Source organism: Pelodiscus sinensis, chromosome 2 (genome assembly GCF_052426305.1).
Source record: "Pelodiscus sinensis isolate ZL-2025 chromosome 2, ASM5242630v1, whole genome shotgun sequence".
NCBI classification, from domain to species: Eukaryota; Metazoa; Chordata; order Testudines; family Trionychidae; genus Pelodiscus; species Pelodiscus sinensis.
Window position 1 is genome coordinate 83,287,399 of NC_143053.1, and position 26,426 is coordinate 83,313,824.

Sequence of the window (26,426 nt, forward strand, 5' to 3'; positions counted from 1 at the left end):
GATGAGGTGAAGACGATACCATGAGGGAAGGGGGGAGAGGAGCAACCAACAGGGGCAGGACCTTGGCAGAAGAGGTTGCGCAGATGGAGGGACCAGTGGGAGAGGGTTCTGATTACCAGCAATTAGAAAGGTGTCACAAATATCTGTCTGCAGGATTTAGAAATAATTCACATTCTGTCATGATATAATGGACTGAGGACCAAAGAACAAAATTTGATATGCTTTTTCATACATAATGAAGCATATAACAATCTCCAAAATTAAAGATTCAAAACACAAGACAAATATATAGTCAATACCATAGTAAATTAAGTACACTCCACATTTCTTTTATTTAAGTTTTATTGTCAGTAGTTTAGGGTCATGCAATTAGTTTTACCGGGACAAGGTAAAAAGATAATATTTTTTAAGCATTTTATTACCTCTGTCAGTGTTTCTCAAAGTGGTCCACAAAACCACTTTGAGAAACCTGTTAACTGTTTGCACCAGTTTGTTTATTTACTGGCACGATGGCCACAGAGCCTTGTGGCTCCTATTAACGCCATTTCTCCATTTGCTGCCAGGTGCTCTGGTGCTTCAAAGGGGCAGCGCATTAGGAACCAGGGATCAGCTGGAGTGCCCAGCTGATCCCTGGCTCCACGTTGAGCTGCCCCTTTGAAGTGTAGTCTAGCACTCCAGCCGACCCCGGGCTTCTGCAGCACTGCCCCTTGGAAATGCCAGGGCAGCCTTTCCAAGGGGAAGTACTGCACCGAGCTGGGGTCAGCTGGGGACTCCAGCTGATCCTGGGCTCCTGCGGTGCTGCTCCCTGGAGATGCCGGGGCATCCTGCGGTCAGCTTGCCTGTGGTGCTTCAGCTGATTCTGGGCTCCCGTGGTGCTGCCCCTTTGAAATGCCGCTGCAGCATTTCAAAGGCATAGTGCACACAATTAATCGTGATTAATTTTTTAATCACTTGACAGCCCTAAATATTTCTGTACAATTTAATTAAAATGGCCAGTTTATGTTTTTCAATGATCCAAAGTTTGTCATAGAGCTCATATTCCAGAAATATATTATGAGCCTAATTCAATAATAACCCTCTGAATTATTAGAGGAAAACCAATAGGGATTTGGTAAGAAAAGTAGAATTTGGCTTTGAGGGCCATAAAATCAATTTAAAAACATTCCCTAGAAATGTACCAAATGCAAAGATATGAGTTATCCAAGTACCAATAACCACAAAAACAAAGTTTAAAATGGTTAAACTTACGTTGCAAATCAACAACAGACATTTTGAACTTTTTATTGTTTCTTTTCACTTTGCTTCTAGACATCCACTTTTTAATTTCTACCATTTTTATGCAAAGGTATCTAACCTACCCAAAGATCTAAGACTCCTTAATACAACCTTGAATCACTGACTTATGTATAAATACTGTAATGCTGTAAATGTAAAGTATGCTTTGCTACTGGTAAGTAAACAGGTATGCATTGATCTAACTCATCTACATAGAGCTATACAATATCAATGGATGCCTTTGCAGAGTAGTTAATATGATGCTTCTTGACAAGATATATCATAATGTCTTCTAATCACACCTGTGATTGTGCTAGTGCACAGAATCACTTTATTAAAGCCTGAATCACTGGCCAGATACATTCTTAAGAATATTTAGAAGCAACTGCAATGTATTTATCAATTACATTAAGATGTGAATGTACACTAAAACACTCCACAACACATTGCATGTTATTACGCAGGGTAATAAGTGGAATAAGGAGGCCTTTTGAAAGTATATTGTCAAGAATCTAAACCCCATAAAAGCTCTACACAAAATCAATATCTATATCATAGTAAGATAATTGTTACACACATTCAGTAACATCATAGTTTTATTCAGGTGTTTGTTTCCACTGATTTCTCTTCCTGTGGAATCAAGCTTTCTGTGGGATGAAGAATTATTTCTGTTATGGTAGACTTCATATCACTTTCCTTTGTTGCTTTCCAGTTACCTTCTTCATCATCTCCCTCTTCTACAATCAGGATTTCATTTGGATCGGGTGTCTCTTCTGTAGCAATAATCTCTTCTACATGTGGCTTAACAAAATCTGATTTAGGAGAAGTAACAAATTCTCACATATTTACTCTGCTTGACATAACACAAAGGCATGCAGATTGTTGATTTTTTTATCATTGTTTATGACCGTTTTCTCTTTCTTTCCCTCTTCCCACACTTATTTAAGGAGGTTCTGCTTTAATTTTATATTGTAAAATGTTGTAATTTTATATAAAGTGAGCTAGTCCTGTTGCCAGCTTGTAAGTAAACAGATCTATGCCTAAAGAGTTTGTTGTACAAAGGGACAGAATCTGCAAACGTTTACTCACATAAAAACAGTAGCTTCGATTTTCTAAAGTGACTAGTGATGTGGGGTATTCAACTTGAGACACCACAAAGGGCCTGATTTTCAGAAAGTGTGGTGTACTCAACCCTTTGAAAACATGGCATCTCTAGTTAGGCACCTAAAACACTTGTCACTTTTGAATATTTTGGCCATTATAAGTATGGTTTAAGAACTCCTGTCTAGGAAGTAATGATCTACATGGACTTTTAAGAGCATAATGTGACTTATTTTGCTTCTTGGAGCTGCACCCATATAAATGAAGGAGTTCTTACCTTCTTTCTCCCCTTCATTCTGACAATTACTTGTGGCCGTTGCTTTTTTCCTTTTAGTTACAGTTAGTGTATTTAGATTAGGTCCCTGCACATCAGCATCATGCATAACCAGGTCAATCTGCCCCATCACACGAGTCGCAATCACCTATACCAAAGCAATGACAAAGAATGCACAAGCAAGAAATGTAGATACATGAGACATTTTCTTTTCACTGTAGTGAGAGAACCCCTATAATCAGTATATTTAGAAATGGGTATCAGCCTGCATTCTTCTTCTAGACATACATACACAATGCCTGTTGAAGTGAATAGGAACAGAATTTGCCCCATTATTTAGTAGATGAACAGAGTACCTAATTAGTGCTCTCCATTACCATTCATAATGAGAATCTTTCCCTGTAGCTCCACCAGATCTATGGAAGGAATGATGGAGACAGATTTTTGGAAAGAAAATAAAATTCTGCAAGAAACATGAAACAGTATTTAAAATATAGTCTCGAGAAGTAAGAAAGGTTAATCTACTACTCCAATGAGAAATGGCCAAACTATGCTCTCAGCTACACCTCTGAAATGCTACAGACTTCACTGGTGATGCAAAAGTGTAACTTGGAATAGGTTTAGTCAATTGTGATTTATCATTATAGTGTAAGTTCTGGGCCCAACATGGAATGATTGAATTATCAGCTTTCAAATAGCTTCATATCATATTAAGTGAAAGTATCAGTTTTTGGCAACATTCGTACTTAAATTTCAGAAAGCTAATTATGGCAAATTTAAACAATGAGACTACTTTTCTTACTTTCATTTTGAAAATAAATAGATGAGCTTTTACTTTGTTTAATATATAGAAATTCTTTGCAAACAAAGTTCCATTGGATCTTTTTAATTCCTTAAGCCTTCATCCACCAAAGCACTTATGTACAAGCTTAACCTTTAAGTATGTTAGTTGTTCCATTGAAACCAGGGGTCTGCTTGGGCTTAAGGTTAAGCACGTACACAAATGCTTTGGTTGATCAGACCTACCAGACAAATCCTGCTTGTTTTACTTATACAGGTATAAGTATTGTACTTGAAGTCAGCTACTGCATAAACATAGACAGGTTTTGCTTTGGATGTATAACAGTCAAAGTCTTCAACCTTGCATAGAAATTAGCCAGAATGTTACTATTGCAGTGCAAAAATGACCTACATCTGTGTTGATAAATGTATTGAAAATTGTTACCTGACTCATACAGAATTTAGTGATTTTAGTAGACAAAGATTTGCACAATCCCTTCTCTTCAGTTTTGATTTACAGGAGATGTGTGCCCCTGGAGTATCACTTTGCAGCTTATTTCTTAGAGAAATGAGAAATTTCTAGTTCTGCAGGATTCCAGAAGTCGATCTAGCTTCATTCAAAATGAATATTAATGTCCTGAATCTTTTGGAGAGAACCTGAACTCAGCTTCAGATTTATACCATTCTCCTTTCTTCCTCCAAGTGGATAAATGTTGCATAGTGTGGTGTTTCATGCTGAATGTTTTATAGTGTTCTACTTTTCGAAAAAGAAATTTCTCTAATTTTAATGGTATCAAAATTACACTGTTACTTACTCATACATTAGAGCTGAGGAATCAATCCTGCATCCAATGGGCTCCTCACATGAAAAAGGGCTACACATTAACTCCAAATGGCAAGGATTTAATTACCATCACTACTTACCTGTTTGATCCTCACAGATCTGCCATTTCTACAGCAAGGGGAATTTTCTGGGAAACGCAGGATTTGTGGGCTCATAATAGTTGAGATGTTATAGGAGATAAAAGTGTGTGAAAAGGTGAGCACAGAACATGCTTAAATTAAATGCTAAAAATGTTAGTTCTGCAGATTCCAGTGTGACAAATCATGGTGCTGTGAGATCTATTCTGAAAAAATATAACACGGTATATTCCAAATTATATCAAGATAAGTTTGCTCTCAAAATTAGAAATTAAGTTGATAATAGTTTAAGGTGCTGGAAATACATATGAATTCCCTTACTCCAACTCATTTAATAATGAGCAAAGGCACTTTTGTAAATCACTGACATAAATATACAGTATTACCACTGCCAACACAGAAGGCTGTTGTTGCAAAGGATCAAAGATTTAGATTAGTGGTTATATAAAGTTTTCAGCTGAAAAACATGTTGTCTAGGATTTGATGAATACCTGCTTTGTGATCTTCATAAGAACCATGAGAAAAAATTAGAGAGAATGTGAATTAAGAAAAGTGCCCACGAAAGCTCATGATACCATCTACATGTTGTGTTAGTCTTTAAAGTGATACCAGACTATCTGTTGTTTTTTAAGTTTATCCTGTACAGACTAACTCGGCTATCCCCTGAAGCTTTTGAATTGAAGAAGTAAACTAACTTCATTGGCACTACATATTCTATGGCTTCTACCCTTTCTCTATTATATTATTAGAAAAAGGTGTAGGCAATAATATAGTTCAATGAATAAATTACCAGTTCATTCCTAGTTTTCACCCACAATGGCCTCACGGCTGGAAGATTGTTGCAGAACAAAGGTTCCCTTTTACCAGAGGCCCATAGGAACCATTAGAGCCTCTCACACAGATGGCACTGGGGGTTAGGTGTGTGGTTCAGTGGAACTAGGTGTTGTGCTGATCCAACACATCCAGACTACAATGTCCCTGGGCAGACTTCTGGTCCTGGCCCCAAAACAAACATAGGCTGACCTTTCCTAGGACAAAACCCAGGAAGGGCAGTGAGGTTAAGAAGACCTGCCCTTCCCCATGGGTGAATCCCCTCCTGGAGTAGAGCAGGCCTTGCTGTCTCACACTGTAATGTTAATTATGCCCCTCTGCATTTCTTTGGCTGTGTCTAGCCATTAAGTTCTCTGCATCAGTAACAGGGGCTGGTGCTTACATATCTTCAAAAACAAATTATTAATAATCATAATGTCCCTTTCAGTTAAGTAGATAATACTGGTGCCACTTTATATGGGGGAAAACAAATTTAAGAGACTTGATTAAGTCCACTTCATTGGAGTCACAATAGGGTTAAATTTAGCTAGCAAATCAATAGTAGACCTGAGTTTAAGAACTCAGGAGTACCTAGAGCCGTGGTCCCCAACCCAGTGCCCGCGGGCGCCCGGCGCCCGCCGGGCCCTTTATGTGCGCCCGCAGAGCAATCTGGGCTGGCCCCGCCCCCGGGCATGCGGCAGGTGCCAGCCCTGGGCACATGGCCGGCCCCAGGTGCGCCGCGTGTGCCGGTGCCGACCCTGACCCCCGCCCCCGGGTGCGCCACGCGTGCCCTTGCCGACCCTGGCGCTGGCCTTGGCCCCGCCCCCGGGGGCACCGCGCATGCCCTTGCCGGCCCTTGGCCCCGGGGGTGCCACGCGAGCCCGCGCCAGCCCCAGCTGCGCAGAACCTGGGCAGCCCCTGCCCGGGATCGCAGCACATGCCGGTGCCGACCTCGGGCGTGCGGCGCATGCTTGGCCCCGCCCCCAGTCACGTGGCCTGTGAGCGGCTCCACCCCCGTACGCGCAGCGCGTGAGCAGCCCCGCCCCCAGGCGCCCAGCAGCCCCAAAACGTTGGGGACCACTGACCTAGAGCTTATTATCACCATGCTTAGTCCACTACTAGACCATGCTGCTTCTATATGATGTAATTGGCCAAAATTTCAGTCACCTCAGCTTATATCCCTTGAAAATAAATGTATACAAAACCAGTATTGAATGTCAGAACTGCATCAACTTACTTTACTTCTAAAACTCATACTATTATAATAATCTGCTAGTTTTCTGTGGTGCTAATATCCAATAACAGATGTTAATATGCTGAACTTTAAAACATTTTCAATGGCCTCAGTTAAGCAAAATATTTAAGCATGTGCTTAACTTTAAGGTCACAGGTAAAACTGTCAAAGTCAGTGGAACTACTCATATGCTTTAACTTGTGCATGTGCTTATGTGCTTTGTTGAACTGGGGTCTGAAGCTAGTGAAGATCAGAATTAAAACGTGGAGGTTTCAATGATTTCACTCTGTGTTTTACAGTAAAGGTGAAAGTGAAGATTACCACAGTCAAAAGGACCAGTTCAGGAAGTTGCAATGGTGCAGTTGTTAATTGGAAGGTACTGTGAACAAGGACCAAACCAGTGACCAATAAAACAAGACAGTGAAACAAGGTGGAGGTAGAGATGAAAGGAACATGTTCCATTTATTTGTGACCATTGAGGAGGAGTCATACATAGCAAACACATACAACATATTTGTTGATTTAGCATCCTAGGGCTGATACTCATTTATACAGTGTCTTTACACTACTCAAGCCTTACAGAGGGTATAAATTACATTTACACCCAATCTACACCCATTTATACTGCCAAAACAGGATAAAAGGGCCTCGATGTAAATGAGAATCAGGACCTCTGTTTCTAATAGCTATAGTACACTGCTTTACCAAATTCTGACCTAATCTAAATTGCTGCTCAGAAAGAATGTTTCTTTTAAACCTTGATCATTCTTAATCCTTTCAACCACCTCACTGATTTCTTCCCTTGAAACTCTCCTTCACTCTTCTTGTTTATGTTGTATGGAGGAAAAGGGTCAAATTTTGGACCTGAGTCCGTGTTCCATGGGAATTTGGCTAATTTAAGGTGTGCAGGGGTAGGCTCTGTGTGGTTAGCAATAAAAGGATGGTGTTTAAATATGAATTAGTAAAGACACTATTTTGCTTGGTGCAAATAAGTGTAGTAAAAACACAAGTGAAGTGAGTGGAAGGGTGCAAGGCTATTTGCTATGCATAAAACAATTTACACACATGAATTATGCCACTATATCATTCAACCTCTCCCCCTGAACTTGTAGTTCCTAGTTTCAAATTCACACTTTCTTTTTATCTCCTTTACTGGGCACAGGCTGAGATACTTCACCTTCTCCCTCAGGTATGAACACACTTACAGTGAAATCACTTCTTTCTGTGCCGTATTTGTTTTTCACCACAATGCTGTATTTCCCAGAGTCAACTGTGTTGACACCAGTAATAGTGAAGTTGGCACATTTTCCAGATTCATATTTCAGGATGCAGTGGGCATCTGCTATCAACAGCTTCTCATTCTTCAGCCATGTGACTTCTGGGACAGGATCTCCCCAGACATTGCAAGTAAGATTAAGCGCCTACAAAAACGTACAAATGTGTTATTAATAACCATTGTTAATTTATATTTTTGCATCCATTTGGATGAATAATTCTCAAAAGTCCACTCTTAGCTTCCTGTTATTAGACAATGGATACCCATAAGCATTCAAGATCAATAATTTCTGATGTAGTCTGATCCATCATGAAGTAAGAGAACAAATACAACTAATTACAAAGCTCCATTAAAAACCTTCAGTATTTTATGGACCCTCTTCCCTCATAATCATTACCACAACCCCCTCTGCACTGTTTAATACAAAATTAGACATTAGCACAGTGGTTCTCAGCCCACACACTGCACGATGCTCAATCAGCACACAGCTGAGGCCCAGTTTTGTGCTAAAATAGCAGGCTACAGTGGTAGGATCCGGGTTCCTGGCTGCCCAGACCCCACCTGTGGTGGGGGGAGATCAGGGTTGCTGGCTGATCCCACATGGCAGGAGTCTCAGGTCAGGTCTGCTGGCTGGCTCCACACAGTCCTGGGCCCAGAGCAACTGGCCGGCCCCATGCAGTACAGGGTCAGTATGAAAGCTGTTAGCTGGCCCCACAGGGTCAAGTTTTGGATGGCTGGTTCCATGGTTGGGATTGTTGCTCATCCCTGCACAACAGAATCTGGGGTCCTCACTACCCAGGGCTCACTCTGTTGCATGGTCGTTGGGCAGAAGTCATGGAGATAGGAGTCTGTGGGAGTTGGGGAGGGCTGTTGTTCTCAACCTGTGGCTAGCTCACAATGATAAATAGGTTAAGAACTATTGCTTTAATCAGCCTCTGAATGTTAGGCCTTAAATGAGAGTTTGAAAAACCATCAGATGAATTTGTTCAGGTTAATTCTATAAGTGCACCCCAAAAATAAAGGCATATTTCCTTAAATATAATCAATGTTAACCATTAAACAACCACAAATTAATCCCAGCTTTAAAAATGGTCTAAATTACATCTTGACCGCTTCACAAACAGATCGAGATGTTTTACAGACTCCTATAAAACTGCATAACATCTAACTGCTACTATTTTTATCTGAAATCAATACAGTTTTCTGTGCCTGTTTCTTCCCTTAGATGTTCACACACATATTTCCTTTTGAAGTTAATCAGAGCTAAGTCTGCATGAGTGCTGAATTTGGTCCTAACATTAAGGCACCATCTTCATTAGCAAAGGACAGTTGTTAGAAAGATTAATTTGACAGTTCAATAGCTGCCGCAGGCCTGCAACTCTATCTCATGCATCAGTTGTCAGAGTTCCTTTAATTTTTCCCTTTCAATGCCACCCAGAAATACCTACAGGGAAGATATTTAGACATGTAGATGTATAGCATGCCATTCACTTTAACACAAAAGATGAAACTGGTTCTTATTTATTAAAGAAAGGAATAAGAAAATGAAAACGCTCATGGCTGGCATTTCCTGACCCTTCCTTTTAGGAACATATAGGATGTCCAGGAATGGAACTTTATGTATCCGAGAACGTTGCACTAAGGGGAATTTCCGCTCTTTTTGATGCTGAGTCCACCAGGCAGAACTTCAGTCCTAACATTTTGAATAGAAAAATCCATCATCTTAATACAGGTTGAACATCTGTAAACTGGGACTCTCTGATATAACAACATGTTCCAGGGCCAGAGAATCCCAGTGGAGGACTGGTGCCTAGGAGCCCTGCGGACTGGCAGAGTTGCGGGCTGCTGGCAGCAAGCTGCCAGCAAGGCCAGCAGCCTAGATCACCACATCTGAAAAGCCAGGAGTGCCCCAGCTGGGCTGCTCGGCGGGGTTGGGAGCCTGGCGCGCTGCAGCAGGGCTGCTCAGCTAGGCTGCTCAGCGTGCACCAAGTGGGCTGCCCGGAGGGGCCGGAAGCCTGGTGCACCACAGCAGAGCTACTTGGAGGATCTTGGAGTGGTGTGCTGCAGCTGGGCTGCTCTGCTAGGCTTCCCAGCATGCCCCAGCTGGGCTGCTTGATGGGGCGGGAGCCTGGCACGCTGCGAGCTGGGTTACCTGGCATGGCAGGTAAGGGGGGCAAGGACTGGCAGGGCAGCAGGGCCTGCAGCTGATCTAGTGCTGGGGGAGGGAAGAGGCAGTAGCAGGCGGCCCAGAAATAACCTTCCCTGATCCAGTAAATCCCTCATCTGGGGATGATTATAAGAGCTGCATGAATTAAACAAAAGGTTGCTCCCATCTCTCCCAAACTCATACAAACACTGGAGAAAAATGAGATGCTGCAACCCTAACAAGTACTACAGATTGAACCTCTGAAATATGGGATTCTCAGGTCCGGCAACATCCATGGACCTGCCGGACCACAGATGTTTTTGGATCAGAGAGCCCCAGCTCCCGGGAATGAGGCGGGGAAGAAGTAGGGCCGTATGGCTGTGGAGCTCCATCCCTGGGGAGCCCCAGCCAGCCAGAGAAGCAGCAGCATCAGCAGACCCTGTCCTGAGAAACTCCAGTCGGGTGGGGGAGAAACGGGGCCGTGGAGGCTGAGGAGTTCCACCCTGAGGAGCCCCGGCCGGGAAGAGTATCAGTGGGACCGGTGAGCAGCAAAAGCAGGGCAGCTGGCAAGCCCCATCCCCAGCTGAGCAGGGGAGAAGCAGGACCATGGCAGCTGGGGAGCTCTGTCCTGGGGAGTCCCAGCAGACCAGAGCCCAAGTCCAAGCCCTGCAGGCTAGAGCGCAATGGCAGTGGGACTGGAGTGTCCTGGGAGGCCAGTGGCAGGATACTTCCCCATATCCAGCAAATTCCCTAATTCCGGATGGGTCAGCTCCCGAGAGTGCTGGACAAGGGAGGTCCAACCTGTATTTGTTAGTAGACAATTCTATCAAAATGAAAATAAGCAGTTGTTGTAATTTCATTGTAGATGATAGATTAAAAGGCCTTAAATGTATATAATTTTATTTTGATGGGCTTTATTTTATTTTTTATTTTAAAACTTCCTGGCTCATGTTATAGGATGGTGTCTAGCAAAATTATATTTTTAACCAGGTCATTATTTAAGTTATACAATTACAATCCTGCATCATGTAAAAAGGCTATTTTTTTACGCTAGCTTCCTTTCAAAATGATGAGAACAATGTGTATAATTGTGTTTTTAATAGAAGAATAGATCCTTGTCTATGACCTGAATACCAAAATTCAAGGTGCAGTGTGGGGCATAGGCTTTTGGCAAATAATGTAAGACTTCAACTCCCTGGGTGTACAGCATGCCTGGCAGCCCAAAGCAGGTGATAGGATACAAACTACTCTAGTCTCCAGTCTCTAAACTGGTACAGGTTGGACCTCCCTGGTCCAGCACCCTCAGGACCTGAGCAGTCCCAGATGAGGGAATTTGCCGGGCCAGGGAATGTCTCCTGCCACCTCAGCCTGCCACCCCTCCTCAAGTCTGGCTCCTTCGGTCCCACTGCTGGCTGGGCTACACAGCTGCCCAAGCTCCGCTGCCGTAACTGCTGCTACAGCTGGCATGGCAGCTTGCAGCCTGGCCCCAGCCCGGGGCACCAGCCCCATTGTTGGCCAGTACACGGCCACTATCATGCTGCTGACCTGCCGTGGCCCCAGCTGGGTTGTCGGGCTGCCCCTGCCCCGCTACCACAGCCCCTCTACCACCATTGGGCTGCTGATGCCTGGCCCTACTTCCACCAGCCTTGCCTTACGTGGGGCTCTCAGCTGCTGGCCCTCCTGTCTCAGGGCTCTCTCGTTCAGCAACAGGACCACAGATGCTGCTGGATGAGAGAGTCCCTGTTTAGGGAGGTGCAACCTGTACTAACTATACTAAAACAGTAATTACTAAAAATGACTAAAACTTAGAAGAACTAAGCACTAAACTAAAGGAACACTTGAGAGCAAGGGAACACAATTCCAATGCTGGAGAGTAAGAAGGAAGAGGGATCAGGTTGACAGTGTCATATATTGAGCACCAGAGGCGCTACTCCAGGGGGCTCCCTAGCTCTCTAAACAACCTGATGGAAGCAGCGAGGGGGAAAAGTTTCCGATGACTGTGCATGCAGAGTGCACACAACTAACTGGAATCTTCATGACCAATCACTCAAAGAAGAACAGAAAATGCAGGAATTAATAAAAATGTAGTTACTGCATAAAATCTGTTTTGCCCCCTTGATCGCTGGGTGACTTTCCCATTGTCCTACTCTAACCTCAATTCCTTCCTTCACTGACCCATAACATAACACAGAGGCTCCAGGCCTTGACCTGCAATCAATATTCCCTGTCTGGATGTGAATTAATGAAGCAGGACAGATGTTTGAAATCAGCAAATAACAAACACAGCTACCTAGGCAAGAGAAATTGGAGGCAAAGTACCACACCTATTTGGTAGATAGCTGTAGCCAAAACAAAGATTTCTCCTTTGAGCCATTATTTTATGTAAAAAAAATTTGAACAAGTCTTGGGCAGAGACTTCTCTGGTTTTTGGACTCACTCCACCAACTTAGATGACTCAATACAAATCCTGTATTATGCTAATTATAAAAGACTTTACAACTCATCAAGGCTATGTCTAGACTACACCTCTCTGTTGACAGAGAGATGTAGATTAGGCACGTTGAAATTGCTAATGAAGCGGGGATTTAAATAAAGCCTTTTTCAAAAGATCCTGTAAACCTTGAGGCTTTATTTTTCAAAAGATCTGCGTCTAGACTGCTGGGGTTTTTTCAAAAATGCTCCGTTTTGAAAAAAAGTGGAGGCCATGTTTATGCTAATGAAGCATGGGATATTTAAATCCCCGCTTCATTAGCAATTTCAACATGCCTAATCTACATCTCTCTGTTGAGAGAGAGGTGTAGTCTAGACGTAGCCCTACACTTCTTGTCTCTTAACATTGTACTGATTCCATAATTATTGGGCCAAAGATAGTCATCTTGAGTGAATTTTTTAGTAACATCCAGCCTTCCTCTATTCACAACGTCACAAATATCCTTTTAATTTTGAGTAATGAATGTGCTAGGAAGCAAGCCCTGCTTATCTGTATTGTTTCATTTCAACTCTGATCTGGCAGAGAATTCTCAGCTCAAATAACCACCCAAGTTTTCCCATCACTTAGCAAAAGCAACTATTTCGGTTGAAAAATTGACAAATTCACTCACTTTCCTCCTGACTTCTTCCCCACTTTGTTGCAGCTACAAGAATTCTCTGTAATAATATCTAAATACTGTACTGTTCCCTTCAGCTATTAATCAACACTACATAAAATGCTTATACCAATTCCAACTACATTGTCTCTGGCAGATTGTAGGAATTAAATGGCAATATTTGATTCCAAATAATTAGTGTTTGAGAGCTGCAACATCACAGGCATCAAAGCTTTTATGGTGAGAGTATTGCTGAAATGGTGGGGTCCATTTAGAAGAACTTAGAAGAGAGGGAATAGTCAATATGGATTCACCACGGGCAAGTCATGCCTGACCAACCTGATTGCCTTCTATGACGAGGTAACTGGCTTTGTGGTTATGGGGAATGTGATGGATCATGTGATATACCTTGACTTTAGCAAAGCTTTTGATACAGTCTCTCACAGTATTCTTGCCAGCAAGTTAAAGAAGAATGGATTGGATAAATGGATTGTAAGGTGAATAGAAAGCTGGCTAGATTGTCAGGGTCAATAGGTAGTGATAAATGGCTTGTGGTCTGGTTGGTGGTCAGTATCAAGTGGAGTTCCCCAAGGATCAGTTCTGGGGCTGATTTTGTTCAACATCTTTATTAATTACCTGGATAAGGGAATGGATTACCCTCAGCAAGTTTGCAGATGACACTAAGCTAGAGGGAGAGGTAGATATGTTGGAGGGTAGGCATAGGGTCCAGAATGACCAAGACAAATTGGAGTATTGGACCAAAAGAAATCCGATGAGGTTCAACAAGGACAAGTGCAGAGTCCTGTACTTGAGACAGAAGAATCACAAACACTGCTACAGGCTAAGGACTGACTGACTAAGCAGCAGTTCTGCAGAAAAGGACCTGGGGATTACAGTGGATGAGAAGCTGGATATGATTCAACAGTGTCCCTTGTAGCCAAAAAGTCTAACAGCATATTGGGCTGCATTAGTGGGAGCATTGCCAGCAGATCTGTGAAAGTGATTATTCCCCTTTATTTGCCACTCGTGAGGCACAATCTGGAGAATTGTGTCTAATTCTGCCCCTCTTTCCCAATTGCAGAAAGGATGTGGACACATTGAGGAAAGTCCATCAGAGAGCAACAAAAATGATTAGGGGGCTAGGGCACATGACTTATGAGGAGAGGTTAAGGGATTTGGGTTTATTTAGTCCACAGAAGAGAAAAGCGAGGGAGGATTTGATACAGCCTTCAACTACCCAAAGGGAGGTTCCAAAGAGGATGAAGAGAGGCTGTTCTCAGTGGTGACAGATGACAGAACAAGGAGCAATGGTTTCAGGTTGCAGTGGGGGAGATCTAGGCTGGATATTAGGGAAAAATATTTCACTCAGAGGGTGGTACTGGAATGGGTTACCTAAGGAGATGGTGGAATCTCCATTCCTAGAGGTTTTTAAGTTTTGGCTTGACATCATCATCTGGCTGTGATGATTTAGTTGGGATTGGTTTTGCTTTTAGCAGGGGGTTGGACTCAATGACCTCCTGAGGTCTCCTCCAGCACCATGATTCTATGTGGTCCATATGTGAGATGGTAGAAACCCAAAGACCATCTTTTAAGAAGAATTGAACTGGAGCTCATTTTAAGGGCAGAACAAGAGAATGTTACAAAGACACTCTCAAGGACAACTTCCAGTCTTGCAATGCTGACCTCAACATCTTGGAGTTCTTAGCCCATAACAAGATTTGATCATGGCAGCTCTGCCACCTTGGGCTGAAAGACTTGGAGAGCTTGTGGACTGCTGCAGTTGAGGAGAGACATGTAAGGCACAAAGCTAAAACAGCTCACATTTATCTCTGCTTGGCTTCAACAGTGGCACTTGCAGATGGAGTTGCAGTTCCGGAATTGGTCTCTGGTCTCATCTCAGAACTCACAATAAGAGGCTGTAGCCTATCCATCAAACTCAATGGTAAATCCAGCAACAGCAGAATAAATCCAGAATAATTAAATTGACTTCAATTGGTTTATCTCAAATTTGCACTAATATAACAGAGAAGAATTTCTCCTTTGTTTTCTTGGGATGGTGAAGTAGGAGGTCATGTAGGTTTCTACCATACTTTACTACCCAAATTGTCAAATCTGACTGGTGCCATGTCTTGAGGGGCTTAACCATCATCAGTTCAGATTAACTGGCTGTCTTGGGTGTAAGGAATTAGCATTACTCAATAACCCATTAGAAAAATGCAACAATGAAATCTGTGCACATAGCATCAATTTTTAAAGATATGGCTGTATATGAATTTTCTAAGTAAAACAGGGGCATAGGCGAAGGGGGTGGGGGGAAGTAGGCCCCGGGCACCACGCTAGGACAATCTCAGGGAGAAAGATGCAGGTGGGTCTGGGATCACCCATCCCGCTTCAGCAGCCGCAGCCACATCAGACCTCCCCTGCGCCATTCTCCCTGCGCTCGCCCTAGCATAGCGCCTGGGGGCAACTGCCCCCCTCCATCCCTCTCACTACACCCTGAAGAAGTACAGTGTTCACATTTTAGCCCTGACTGGTATTGTCATCTCACTTTTATCTTATGCTTAACAAGTGAAACTGCCCCAAATACATAAACCTATCTGTCTAAGCAATTCAAATTATGGATAGAAGATAGAGAATGAATAAATAATGCAGCAAATTTTTAAAATGGAACCTTTGAAATAATTCTTATGTTTCCCCCTTCTCTGAAAGCTATATAAACTGTTCAGCTACTATATAACACTATAATTCATTTACTGTACCTTGCCTTCCTGGATGGTGACAACGTCAGGCAAACCTCCAATTACCCTGGCACGATCTGAAAATACATGAGTGAAGTTTCCTTTAATGTTTGCAAAAATAACTCTGTCCCAGATTTCATTTCCCCTCCAGCACTGTTCTTTTATCTTATTTTTGTACAAGTATCTGTATGTGCAAATGAAGAGTTATTCAGTATTCCTAGCACACTATTTGCACATGTAAAATCATGTCAACCTGCTGCCAAAAGCAGACATCTTTATATCTGACTGTCAGTCACCTCCTCAGTGAAATTAAAGTATGATTAAAGTATGTTCTTTATCCTTAACACCACTGAATTCAGTCTGAGTTTTTCAAAGAATGTAGAATTGGGTCTGATGTTTCTAGATTTCCAAGATAAAAAACTGGCAATTCAGTGTTTATGAAAGTAGATGAGTTGCCTGTGGAAGAGATAAGCCTATGGAAAATACTATGAAAGAGACTGATCTAAATAAAAAGACAAATTCTGATCTTTGTTACACCGGTGTAAATTTAGAATAATTCCACTGTCTTCAGTGGAATTCCTCTAGATTAATTCTGGTGTATACTAACTCAGAATATAGCCATTTGCATTTAGTTTGAAAAAGCTACTGCAATCCTAGATAAGTAAAGTGACACTGGCATGCACATTCTCTGCTACAGCTATTCCAGGAAATGGAATTCAGTCTTTGTTAGTAGTGAGGGAGCAATGAAGAGGCTGAAAGTGGCCACATGGAATGCTCTCCTCTTCAACACAGATGCTCTTCCCCCTCTGTATAATAAGAACTTTGTGGAGAAATTTGGTGAAGTCAGAGGCTGAAGGAGGACGAATGGAGACCTAAACTATACTAAGGGCTGTGCTTTTTCCCCACCATCTATGACCACCCAAAGTCAGAGTTAAAGTACAGCTGAAGAACAACATCCAGTGGCAGCATGTTTACTAATCCTGTAATACTGGTTTAGGAATGCATGGGGATGGGGCTGCAGCAGAATTTGGAGGAGCAGACCAGGGTCTTTAGGGTGAGGGACCCTGAATGCTGCATATCCATACTTCTCCACTGCCTTATCAGACTTCACCTTTTCCTACACTATTTCTATGCTGGTCCCAAATACATAGGGAAAGGGGAGCTGTTGCATTAATTTGTTCTACCCCATGCACTTTTAAATAGAAGGGAAAGCATGGAGAACTTAATTTTTGTGGTTAATTTATAATAGCTTTGCTCATTAATCAAATGATTAAATACGTTTTTTCTTTTTTTAAATTGCTCTGCTTTTTTGTCTTCAATATAATGGTTATGACTGAGATTTTTAAATGCATCGATGTCTGAAAGCCCAGAGAACCTGTGACTTGGCTTAGTTATCCACATGTAATGTTTTTGATCAGTGCTCATGTGAAGCCATTTGCTACATAAGATAATTTAAATACAACTAAATGATTTTCTTCGAACTTTCAAAAACAAAGTAACTTGTGTTTTGAGAGTAGGCATGCTAAATTTCCATTTTAAAGGTAGTTTTTAGAGAAAGTTATTTGTGAAGAGAGAAGCTAAGACTGGAAAAAGTTAACACAATCATAACTATACTGACTTTAGCTTGTTGTTATAATATTAACTATTAAACAGGTCACTTTTCCTGTTTCTTCTTGGTGTAAGGATGAACTAGTTTTATCAAATACCCACTCCCCATAATCACGATGATTAAAAAAAAATCCATAGCCAATTCATGAAGAGCATTGTAAAAGAAAGCTCACTTACTTCTTTCTGCAATAGCAGCTTGTCTGTGGGGGAGGAAAACAAAAAGAAAATTCAATTTTAGTTGAGATTAATTTAGGATGACTAACACGTGGCTAATCTTTGAGACTGCTTTAAATCTACACACCACCCTAACCTTGAAATAAGATATGCAATTTGCTCTATGCAAATTTTGTATCTTATTTTGATTGTATTTCAAAATAGCTTATTTTAAAATTTGGCATATCTACACAGTGCCAAATTTCAAAATAATGCACTATTTTGAGACATCCCTTAGCCCTCATGAAATGAGAGTTACAGGGATGCTGGATTAGTGTACCTGTTATTTTGAAATATTTTTCAAAATAACAGGCTTGTTTAAAATATGTGGGGTAGCTATTTTGGGATACCTCCACTATCCTGAAATAGCCCCGCTGTCTAGACGTACCCTAAAGGAAAATCTTTCTGCTCTGTACAGTTCATCACTGTTAATCCTACTTTTTCCTTATTAACAAAGACTCAAATCTTCATCCCATAGGAGTCAATGGAAAATTTCTCAAAGGATTTTTTTAAGCGTTAAACAAAGTGAACATGAGTACAGTGTCTTGCTTTATTAGAAGTATATGGTATTCATAACAATAACTGTCATGAGTAATACTTACTTTAATCTTTGGAATTCTGCAAAGGCTTCATCAAAGGCTTTTAAAAGAGAAGACTGATGTTAAAGGTAGTTTTCACAAACCAGTCATCACAAGAAGGTAATTTACATTTTAAGATATAGATTAAAATGTAATCAGTGGAAGAAAGCTTAACCTTTCAGTCTTTGCTTTGATACACTATAAGACTTGAAACGACTAAAGATTTAATTAAATGAAGCTGGTCTATAGGTAGCTGAAGGCTGAACGTGTTAATAATAAAGTCGTCAGTCTTTAACACAGAGAGAGAGGCTGAGATTATCTCACTACAGATACCTCAGGGACAAAACTGCAGTGTTTCAAATTAATTATAGATTGCAGAATTTCATTTAAAATGTTTTAACAGGTATTTTCATTTCTACTGCAAAGTTTCACATTGATGCACAAGTAATGAACTGAACAACAAGATGTATTCTTCTTGTAGATTCTCCATACTTTGTTCGATGTTGACAAGCCTCTTCTTCCCTTAAGTGAGAAGAAGGGACAAAAACTTTGCCAGGAAATGAGCAAAGGGTAAAGAAAGGGAAACAATGATTTCACTAAATGATTCCTCTGTAACCTGTAGTTGGGGGAGTTGGGGCTTTGTGGGATGAAATGGCTGTGGAAGAAAAGGTTGATCCTCAGGAGCAGCCCATTTCTGGTACATATTCTCCTGAGGATTCACCCTTCTGGGAGAAAATATGTCCCAGAATTAATCCAAACACCATTTATTTGCCCTCTCTGCCTTCTTCTGTTCTGAATGCTAGTGAAAGGTACCAGTGTTGACAACTCTGAAGAATTAGGTATTTATAACGTGACTCCTTTACCTTGTCCTGAAAGATCCACCATCCTTGTATGCGTAGTTTTACCATCAAAGAGCTCCATTATATATTTGCCTTTATCCTGTGCAGCTGGCTCATTGATCTGTAACCAGATCTGCTCCCCAGTAACACCCGTCTTAACTCTATCTGTATACTTAATCTTGGTATCACTGGAAAATAAAAAAGAAACATTAGCTCTTCCTTTTTATCATATTATGAATGTGAATAACATTTGTGGCCTCACTGGCCATGTCTGCCCTAGACAATTTTTACAAATGGTTCCCATGGTGCTAATCTATGAATCCAAAATTTCAGATTTTTTTAGACCAAATTCTGTCTGGAGACTGGCCATTCCTGGAAAGCTAAGGACTAAAGTGGGGAACAAGACAGAATGTTTCTGTTCCAATTCTAGTTCTCTTCTCAGCCCACAGAAAGATCATGGCATGTGTCCTCGATCACCAGAGGTGAAGACCCAAAGATCGGTTGGGGACATGTATGCACTTCAACATGTAACCCAAGCATGCACCCCATATTCATTTCTTTATCTTGCTCCTGAATGAGAAGAAAAAGGGGGTTGTATACAGGGCGATATGAATAGGTAGGACATGAACAGACAACAATGCTTCTTTTGTAGCAACAATGCATGTCCTTTTAGGGGGCAATTTGGCACAATGCCACAATTTGGTCATTTCAGTATATATGTGCATACATTAGTATACCTCTTTCCACAAAACTATCCATTTCACTGCTATCTAGTCAAAGAATTAATTATCCTAGACAAGGGAGGAAGTTCTTTGTCAAATCAGTTGCCCGTTTTCTTTTTATCCTTAAATTAATGTCTTGGAATATACCAGGGAGCAATTTACTATCACTTGGTGAATTAATGTGATCATTCTAACATAAAATTAGTTTCTAAAAATGAAACATCAGAGTGAGAGCGAGCAACAAATCTGGAGCATCCGATATTAGCTTCCAGTTTTCAAATGTGGAAGACTCCTGGCAATACAAATTAACAAACAGAGATGGCACTAAGTAGATTTAAAATAATCCTAGTCATCCACTCCTCTTGATTTCCCAGTGCATCTTATCTGCTCTGGCTGAGATTTCAATGCTGCAAAAGGGATTCTGAGGTCCAAGTCCCATTAATTTAAATGGGGTCTGTAAATCTGTCTCTGTCTTGTTTTTTTGTAAGATCACCAAGGTTTTATGGAGGGGTTTTCTGCCTCAAGCACATGTTGGAGTTTAATAGATAAGGAGTCTGACAAGGATGTATGCATCTATTAGGGAGATTTATTGCACCTATTAGTTCTATACCTGTACTGTACCTGCAATTTGATTTATAAAAAAGTGCAATCCAGGGAGACAGACTGACTGACCTCAAGGTACACATTCTGAACTATAGGCATTCTCCAGTTTCATTGTCCTTTTGACCATGAACTCTTTACTCACGTTCTTCCTCCAGGCTGCTACAAATTAATGGGTCCCCAAATCCCTCTGACGGACTGGTGTAACTCAGTTGAGTTCAATGGAGTTACATTTGATTATGTGGGAATAAATGCAAGGATGAACTAGGCCAAGTATTGTGTCATATCTGACTTCCTGTTGACTGTGTAAAAACAAAGAATTTATAGACTGCTGGCAAGCTCTCATACACTTACTTGTGTAACCAGCTCACTCTCAGATCTTCCAAGTAATAATTAACAAAAGAGAATAATCTGATACCCTCTGCTGTGCTCTGGATTTTCAATTCTGTTGCAGATACAGCTGAAAGAAGAGTACATGTTTTATGCAACCCTACTGCTGTTTATTAAGAAGCACAATGAGCCATTCATCTGAAGAGGGAATTAAATACTTACCAATCTTTCTACATACTTCATTCATCAGATCTGCAAAAGCTATGGAAACAAAATTCATAGACTGAAACTCAATGTCCCCAGCTCAAACATGTTCAATAATAGGTTGAAAATTGACATTTTATGACTCCAGTGTTATGACTCCAGAGCATTCCCTCAAAAGAGTTCCTAACAGACATCCGATTCACATTTTTAAATGTATCAGACTCTTATATTCCTCAGTTTCAAGCACAACAAAGCTATGGATTGTTTTCAGGGAGCCTGACTCTCTATCCCATAGCTTCAGGGGGTAGCCAAGTTAGTCTGTTAGAGAATGTCTACACTTGCCTCCTACTTCAAAGTAGGGAGGCAAATGAAGCATACCAAAGTTGCAAATCAAGCCCGGGTTTTAAATATCTCACGCTTGATTTGCATGTTCCCAGCCAGTCGCTATTTTAGAAATTCACTAGCCTGGAGTAACTGCCCGCGTCTACATGCGGCAGTGAAACGGGAGTCCGATTTAAAGCCCTAACTCGAATTAGCTAGTATTCCTCCTTAATGAGGTTTACGAGCTAATTCGAATTAGGGGCTTTAAATCCGATTAGGGGCTTTAAATCAGAAAAAAACAGCAAGCAAATGGTCTGATAGAACTTTATTGACTAACAAAACATGTAGATGGCATAATGAGCTTTCGTGGGCACAGGTCATCTGAAGAAGTGGGCTGTGCCCACAAAAGCTCATGATGCCATCTACATGTTTTGTTAGTCTATAAAGTGCTACCAGACCATTTGCTTGCTGTTTTTCTCTATCCCATAGTTTCAGCATCATGGTTAAGCCCTTCACCGATGAACAAGGCAACATTATTTTTTCTAAGGGTGACAGTATTCAACTGGAACATTGGCTTTTCCATATCAATGTATTATGCGCTGAATATGAATTTTGCTCCATGTGCTGGGCACAGTATGTAGCAATGAAATCTTTAAAATATACAAAATTCTTTGATTAGAAGTATCCTTAAATACATGTTTGGCCAAACAGATTAAAAAGCGTGAAAGTACTGCAGGAAACTAATTTATATCATGTTCATAAAACAGTCTAGATCCACAATATTCTTTGGCATTAATGGAATTACTTTTAGTATAGAGATCACCCAGTTTGAAAACTGATATCATCGTGAATAACCTCAACTGGGATATCTCGAGGAAATATTAAACATGAACTAATTAACTAAAGTATGTTGTAATGCTCTGTTACTGAAAAGTCACTATCAGGATGGGCTCATGGCATCTGCGACTAGCGTTTTGATTAGGATCCTATTTAACATGCAGAAAAAATAAAAACCTCTTGAAAAAGATACTGCAATTTGCCTATGCAAAACTCTTGTGCAGAGGAAACACTGGCACTTCAGATACTTATGACCCAGTATGTGATAAACCATTCAAATGTCCTGACCTGTTTCCACGAGCTTCAGTTTGCTTTTGTCCTTTCCTCTGTCATCCTTCAGTATTACTTCATAAATACCAGCATCTTTCTTGGAAAACTATACAGCAATAACAACAAACAATAACAGTATTCAACATTAGTTATTTCAGACAGTAAAATAGTTTCTAGCCTGGTGATTTATGCAGCTGGCAAAAAAACAACAACTGGGCATCAAATTAAACTTCTATCTATATATTACTGCTCCTCACGAAGTACTGCTCCTCACGAAGAAGAGTTAATTTTTTTCCTTTTACAGTTTAGGAACTGAGACAGAGAGACTAAGTGGCTTGTTCTAAACTATGCATGAAACCTGCAGCAAAGCTAGGAATTGAACCGATATCTCATTAATTTAATGTCTAGTGCCTTAACCACAAGATGAGGTTTCCTCTCGCTGATTGATAAGAGCACACATTACTGTTTAACCTTTTCCTAGTATAATCAGGATAGTACTCTGATGTAATCTTCCAGCTCTTTAAACTAATTTAAAAGGGAAATGTGAAACTCTTTAGCTCTTTCTCACAGTTTCCTGAAAATCTGAATTCATAGGTATTTAAATAGAAATTTGCTATAGCCAAAAAATAAATACAAGTTGAGCTTTTTTATAAACTATGTCCCAGTTCCTATCTATAGTGGATATTTTGGAATATCAGATTAGCTCACATCTATGAAATTAATAAAATACCGTGGAACTGTACATCAGAAAGCCAGGAGTCACTCACCTCTGATATCAGCAGAGTACATACGCCATCCTTAAAGTCATGCTCCTCATCCACCATTATCTCCCTTCCATCTTTGTACCAAACAATGTGTGTTTCCTTCTTGATATTAGCCACCTAAAATGTATGAAAAGGACAGTAGTATTATCCTGTTCTTGAAACTCAGTGAATTGAGTGTTACGTGCCTTAGCCTGTGTGAATCCTAGGCTCCTGGACAGAACTCACTAGAACAGCAAAAGGCCCAACCTCTCAGATGAGAAAGGGGCCACAGAATCCAGAATTTAACTGATACAGGAGACAAGAATATGAGAAACAAAGACAGTACTGTAGATCCCAGGGTCAAACAAGAGATGCAGGGGCAACACAGAGTAGGGAACCCTTGACAATCTCCACAACTTTGTGAAGAAGTCATGGACACCACCCAGAGGCACTCTGCCCAAATCAGAGCACAGACTAGGGACCAGAAAAAGGCCTCAGAGCATTCAGAGAGATATCCTCCACCACACTCACATCTTGCTTACTCCTCCTGGAGTGATGGATGGTTCAAAGTGATGGAGAGCAAAGCCCTTTTATCCACTCCTGGAGTGGGTTGTTCAGTCTACTTGTCCATTATATTCTTGGACTTTTTTCTGAGACAGCCAATGAGAACATACTGGTTTTGTGACATGTATATGTATGCATTGATGCATACATATCACTGATGCATTTCAGAGATGACACAAAAGAAGTGCCAGATTAGAACAACATTGTGACCTAGAGGTAAAATGCTCTGTATCCTTTTAGAACAGAGTCTCCTTCTTATTCTCATCCATGCTCCCTGGCTCTCAAGTTCAGGGTATCATTGTGCTAAGCCCTGCACATCCCTGAGGAAAGTGGAATATGGAGTTACGCCATCCCAGAGGGAGCACTATGGAGCCCAAAACAGACAGAAGAGAGTATGATGATGGAATCAACCTTAAATTCCAAATTACTCAGGCCCAATGGCATGATAGGGCTCATTAGTGATAGTGCTCACTTCCTCATGGCACTAGCCAATATGCAGATGGAGCAAGCCTGTTTGTGACATCTGTTAATAGCATGTGTGTTCTCTTCTGACCTGCTCTGCTCAGTGCTGCTCCTACTTCCTTCCCAAAGATCACCCTTTAAGAGCATTAAGAAGAAAGCAGTTTATGCTCAGGACAGCACAGATACATTAACAGGAGTGTTATGAGCAAGACATGAGAAGTCATTCTTTCGCTGTACTCTGCACTGATTAGGCCTCAATTGGAGTATTGTGTTCAGTTCTGGGCTCCACATTTTAAGAAAGATGTGGAGAAACTGGAGAGGGTCCAGAGAAGAGCAACAAGAATGATTAAAGGTTTAGAGAACATGAGCTATGAGGGAAGACTGAAAGAATTGGGCTTGTTTAGTTTGGAAAGGAGAAGACTAAGAGGAGACATGATAGCAATTTTCAAGTATCTAAAAGGCTGCATATTCTCTTTGGCTTCTGATGATAGGACAAAAAGGAATGGACTTAAACTGCAGCAAGGTAGGTTTAAGCTGGACATTAGGAAAAACTTCCTAGGTGTCAGGGTGTTTAAACACTCGAATAAATTGCCTAGGGAGGTTGTGGAATCTCCATCTCTGGAGATATTTAGGAGTAGGTTAGATAGACATCTATCAGGGATTGCCAGATGGTGCTTGGTCCTGCTGTGAGGGCAGGAGACTGGACTTGATGACTTCTCAAGGTCCCTTCCAGTTCTGGTATTCTATGATTCTATAGTGATAGAAATGTAGCCGTGTTAGTCTGGTGTAGCTGAAACAAAAAACAGGACTATGTAGCACTTTAAATAGTGGAAGAAAACTATTTTGTGACTATTTTCTTCCACTATTTGATCTGAGGAAGTGGGTCTGGCCCACGAAAGCTCATCATCTAATAAACCATCTTGTTAGTCTTTAAAGTGCTACATAGTCCTGTATTTTGTTTCAGCTATGATTCTATGAATCTGTAACTGTGTACAGACACTTTAAGGAAATACAAAGGAAAAGGAAACCTTTGCACTCTTCTCCACCTTGCACACCTGTGCAGTGACTGACCACAATCTAGGCCAGTAGATCTCTTGCTTTTATAACTATCTGAACAGTATTTAAAATCCAGCCAACTCTTACCTTACATTTCAACAACACATTGCAATCAGCAGTGACTTCCCATCCCAGATACTCAACAAAATGAGGACCTGTTTAAAATGAGTTTTTATAAAATCAGAAGAACAATAATCACAATACAAAAGACAAGTCAAATTAATTTTTCTTGCTAGAAATACTGTTATTTTTCTAATGTCAGAAATATAATCTTTTATGTAAAAATGAGATAAGCAAATTACTGTAATTAGAATTGGATAGCAATTTGTCTTTCAACATACCATATTTAAACATTTAATTGGCAAAAATAATCCTGTACTCCTTTCACTTGAACATTATTAAGCTGTTCATTACCTTGTTTCCTAAACCACTCTTGCCTCTGAAAGTCTGCTTCATTCTGGAGCTTCTTGAACACTAGGGATAAAAAACAGTCAGGAAAACTAATGTGAGCCTTCTAAACAGATTATCTCATTAGTAGGGAATGGGATACTGTATTATTATATTTGCAGGGGTGGCTCTGATGAAGTCAGTGGAAATTTTGCTATTAACTTCAATAGAGTCATCATTTCACCCCAAGTCGCTGATAGTAAATACCTCATGAGTTAAGTATTTCAGCTGTCATAATGTTATTACAGCTGATGCAGGCTCTCCTAGCCACCCACAGGCATTAAGCCTTTTACATGTATTAAATCTGTTTGAGGAAGTGTATGTTATTGATGGTGGTTCATTCAGGCCTTGTGGACCTTCATAAACTCATTTATTATAGTAAATATCAATATAATGCTACAATGAATAATATTTAACTACTGTAAAAGAAAAGATGAATAGAAAATGAATTGTAAATATATATGCATATATGCCACCAAAAGTAGAAGACCTTTGGTGTCACTCATATAATCACATTTGATCGTCTGAGGAAGGAAAACAAGAGTGGCAGCAAAATCATCAGCAGTTGAAATTTAGACAGCTCCAGGCAATGTTCCCTCTAATCTTTTCCATCTGTGGGAGGATATTTTTTCATCCATGTGCAGAATACATTTTATGTGCATTGAGGCATTTGCTAATATGAACCACCAGTAGAAACAAAAAATCTAGCTATGGGCATTCTGCTAATCAGCTGGGTAGCATTTGAATCTCTCCTGAATGGTCACACAAGTGCCCAGCTAACAGGGAACACTGGCTGCAGGTATATCTGAATATCTAACTTGAAATAAGAGAACAGTCCCAAGTATTCCAACAATATTTGCATCACATCATTGTGGGACATTTTCATTGCAGATATAGAACAACTAGCTAGACAGAGGTGAAAGAGACATAACAGGTAGTAATACTTACAATTAACATGGCACCTGCCACTTTCTAAGTGCTCTGCAAACAT

The 26,426-nt window shown here is 40.7% G+C and overlaps 2 protein-coding genes across 3 annotated transcripts in view; both read right to left on the minus strand.

Annotated features, from left to right (window-relative positions):
- Window positions 1-654: 654 nt before the first annotated feature.
- Window positions 655-6,681, minus strand: LOC149525299 (uncharacterized). The gene is made up of 2 exons (XM_089776299.1): window positions 2,654-6,681; window positions 655-2,087 (listed from the first exon to the last, which is right to left on the minus strand). The coding sequence occupies exons 1-2, from the start codon at window positions 2,778-2,780 to the stop codon at window positions 1,876-1,878; spliced, it is 339 nt and encodes a 112-aa protein (XP_089632425.1). The 5' UTR covers window positions 2,781-6,681; the 3' UTR covers window positions 655-1,875.
- Window positions 6,682-6,826: 145 nt separating this feature from the next.
- Window positions 6,827-26,426, minus strand: part of MYOM1 (myomesin 1) — a 98,274-nt gene continuing 78,674 nt past the window's right edge. For both annotated transcript variants that reach the window (XM_075920929.2, XM_014581523.4), the window contains 11 exons: window positions 25,403-25,462; window positions 25,076-25,143; window positions 22,931-23,044; window positions 22,182-22,269; window positions 20,754-20,792; window positions 20,556-20,661; window positions 18,904-19,067; window positions 18,065-18,101; window positions 17,427-17,449; window positions 15,663-15,718; window positions 6,827-7,816 (listed from right to left, as the gene is read on the minus strand). In XM_075920929.2, the coding sequence (XP_075777044.2) occupies window positions 7,523-7,816; window positions 15,663-15,718; window positions 17,427-17,449; window positions 18,065-18,101; window positions 18,904-19,067; window positions 20,556-20,661; window positions 20,754-20,792; window positions 22,182-22,269; window positions 22,931-23,044; window positions 25,076-25,143; window positions 25,403-25,462 (1,049 nt within the window). In that variant the 3' untranslated portion in view covers window positions 6,827-7,522. The remainder of the gene's footprint in view (window positions 7,817-15,662; window positions 15,719-17,426; window positions 17,450-18,064; window positions 18,102-18,903; window positions 19,068-20,555; window positions 20,662-20,753; window positions 20,793-22,181; window positions 22,270-22,930; window positions 23,045-25,075; window positions 25,144-25,402; window positions 25,463-26,426) is intronic.